Source organism: Sturnira hondurensis, unplaced genomic scaffold (assembly GCF_014824575.4).
Source record: "Sturnira hondurensis isolate 20B ecotype Veracruz unplaced genomic scaffold, ASM1482457v3 Scaffold0022305, whole genome shotgun sequence".
Classification (NCBI taxonomy): Eukaryota; Metazoa; Chordata; class Mammalia; order Chiroptera; family Phyllostomidae; genus Sturnira; species Sturnira hondurensis.
The window spans coordinates 1,313,143-1,315,673 of NW_028094936.1; the positions used below are offsets into that span (position 1 = coordinate 1,313,143).

The window sequence follows — 2,531 nt, forward strand, 5'->3', positions numbered from 1 at the left end:
CCAAAGGATTGCAGTTCAATTCCCAGTCAGGGCACATGCCTGGGTTGCAGGCCAGTTCCCAGCAGGGGATGCAAAAGATGCAACCATACACTGATATTTCTCTACCTCTCTCCTTCCCTTCCCCTCTAAAGATAAATAAATAAAATCTTTTTTACAATGATCCTATGCACCCCAGTGTTCATAGCAGGACAATTTACAATAGCCAAGTGCTGGAAACAACCTAATTGCCCATGAGTAAGTGAGTGGATCAAAAAACTGTGATAAATTTACATAATGGAATACTACACAACAGAGAAAAAGAAGTAGCTTCTACCCTTTGTGACAGCATAGATGGAACTGGAGAGCATTATGCTAAATGAAATAAGCCAGGTGGTAAGGGACAAATATCATATGATCTTTCCTTTAACTGGAGCATAACCAACATGAGGAAAAAGCAAATATATATTGCCAACAAAATATAACCAGAGGCATTGAAATTAAGAACAATCTAACAATAACCAGAGTGGTGGGGGGAAGGGGGAATGGGGGGAAGGGTTTTCAGGAACTACTACAAAGGAGACCTGGACAAAACCAAGGGGAAGGGTGGGAGCAAAGGAGGCAGGTGGGTTTGCCTGGGGTGGGGAAGGAGTGCTGGGGGAAAATGCAGACAACTGTAATTGAAGAATAAAACAATTTAAAAAAAAAAGAAACTAACTGTAGTTAGTAAGCTATGTTTTTTCTAATAAGATAATAACAATAAATGATGCTATTTAGAACATAAAAAATGCTTACCCTCAACAATAGTTTAAACAATTCTATGTTTACCATAATATTATGAAAATCATTTAAAAATCCATCTTAAGTTGTAATGAGACAGATATTCATACCTATAAAATTATATTAAAATTATATGAGTAATTGGACAATAAGGGTCACTACCCATAAAAATATTCATCTCACATGGAAAGCCTGTAATTTTTCATAAAGAAATAATTCCAAATCCATTTCAGAAGCATAATTAAATAAGAAATGTTAATTGTAGTGCTTATTGGGACTTAATATTTATTACATGAGAAAAATGGTGAAAGCCTTAGTATCCAAAGTATATAGTTGTTTTTTAAAAAATTACAGTAACTATGTAACAACACAATAATGCTCTGACATCATGTTAGATTAAGACAAATCCAACATAGAAAATTTGTAAACTATATATTCTAAAAATTTTTGTAAAAAGCTCAAAGTGCTCATGATGCTTATATAAATGATTGGAGGATCATGTATCTCTTTTCTTGTCAATATTTTGTAAATTTTCTACAATTTGAAGATGTTACTTTTAAAATAGAAACAAAGATTTTGATGGAATTTTAATAGACTTCAGTCACCACCATTAAAGGTCTATCTCTGAGTTTTTATATAACTGCAATAGGTACTTGGCATAAAAAAAAAAATTAGTCCTTGCCATCCAACAACTAAACCAAGAATACAGTATGATGAGGTAAGTAAGTGTGCATAAATATGTGTATATAGACCTATGGGGGCACATCTAACTATAGTTAGCTTCAGAATATATTAAGTGCATATTGATTATATGACACATAGGAATACTTCTACATGCATTTATTTTTTTTCTTTGTAATCTTTTTCTTCCTAAAAGGCATGAATGCTGGTAATCGTCTAAATTTCTTTTTTTTTTTCAAACACTCATAATTGAATTTTTTAATTTTATTTTATGTACAAAGAGCTAGCCATTCTGCAATAAGGTAGATGTCTTCAATAACCCAAAGAAGTTCGCTTAGTCCAACTTAATGAAGCCTATATCCTTCGTGTACTGACGGAAACACTGGCGGCACATATTAAGGCCGTACTTCCGGATCAGGCCGTGCTGGTTTGAGCAGACGCAGCAAGAACGAGAACCCTGGCCGAATTTTCTCGGGTGGCTCCAGTACAGCTGCTGATGACCCATGTTGCTCTCTCTGCTGCAGCGAGGCAAAAGGAAAGAGCTCTCGTCTAAATTTCATATAGAGATATTTACATAGGCAATGGCCCCAGCACTTCTCTGGGATTTTTATGCGTGTGATAAATAGGATCAAAGGACGGGACTTTGTTTTTTTTTTCTTTGTCATTTATGCTGGCCTTTATTTTTTTTGATTTTTTGAAATTTAATACTTTTTCAAGAACAGTTTTCTGTCTCTTACTCCCATCCCATCCCATCCCCTCCCTCCCCCTCTCCCTCCCATTTCCACCCTTCTCAGTTGTTGTCCATGTATCCTTTATATATGTTCCTCTAAATCCCTCCCCTATTTCCCCTGAAAATACCTCCCCACTCCCCTCTGGTCACTGTCAGCCTGTTCTCTATTTCAGTGTCTTTGGTTAGATTTTGCTTGCTTGTTTGTTTTGTTGTTTAGCTTCCTGTTAAAGGTGAGATCATATGGTATTTGTCCAACACCTGGCTTATTTCGCTCAGCATAATGCTTTCCAGTTCCATCCATGATGTTGCAAAAGGTAGGAGCTCCTTTTTTCTTTCTGCAGCATAAAATTCCATTGTGTATATG

General features: G+C 35.8%; 1 protein-coding gene across 1 annotated transcript; it reads right to left on the reverse strand.

The window, feature by feature from the left end:
* Positions 1 to 1,686: 1,686 nt before the first annotated feature.
* Positions 1,687 to 1,986, reverse strand: LOC118979374 (40S ribosomal protein S29-like). Its single transcript, XM_037035402.1, has one exon. It carries the CDS (start codon positions 1,940 to 1,942, stop codon positions 1,772 to 1,774), a length of 171 nt encoding a protein of 56 aa, XP_036891297.1. The 5' UTR covers positions 1,943 to 1,986; the 3' UTR covers positions 1,687 to 1,771.
* Positions 1,987 to 2,531: the final 545 nt, after the last annotated feature.

Excerpts from the sequence above, each read along its gene's own strand:
- LOC118979374 (XM_037035402.1), bottom strand. The coding sequence starts at position 1,942 with ATGGGTCATCAGCAGCTGTACTGGAGCCACCCGAGAAAATTCGGCCAG.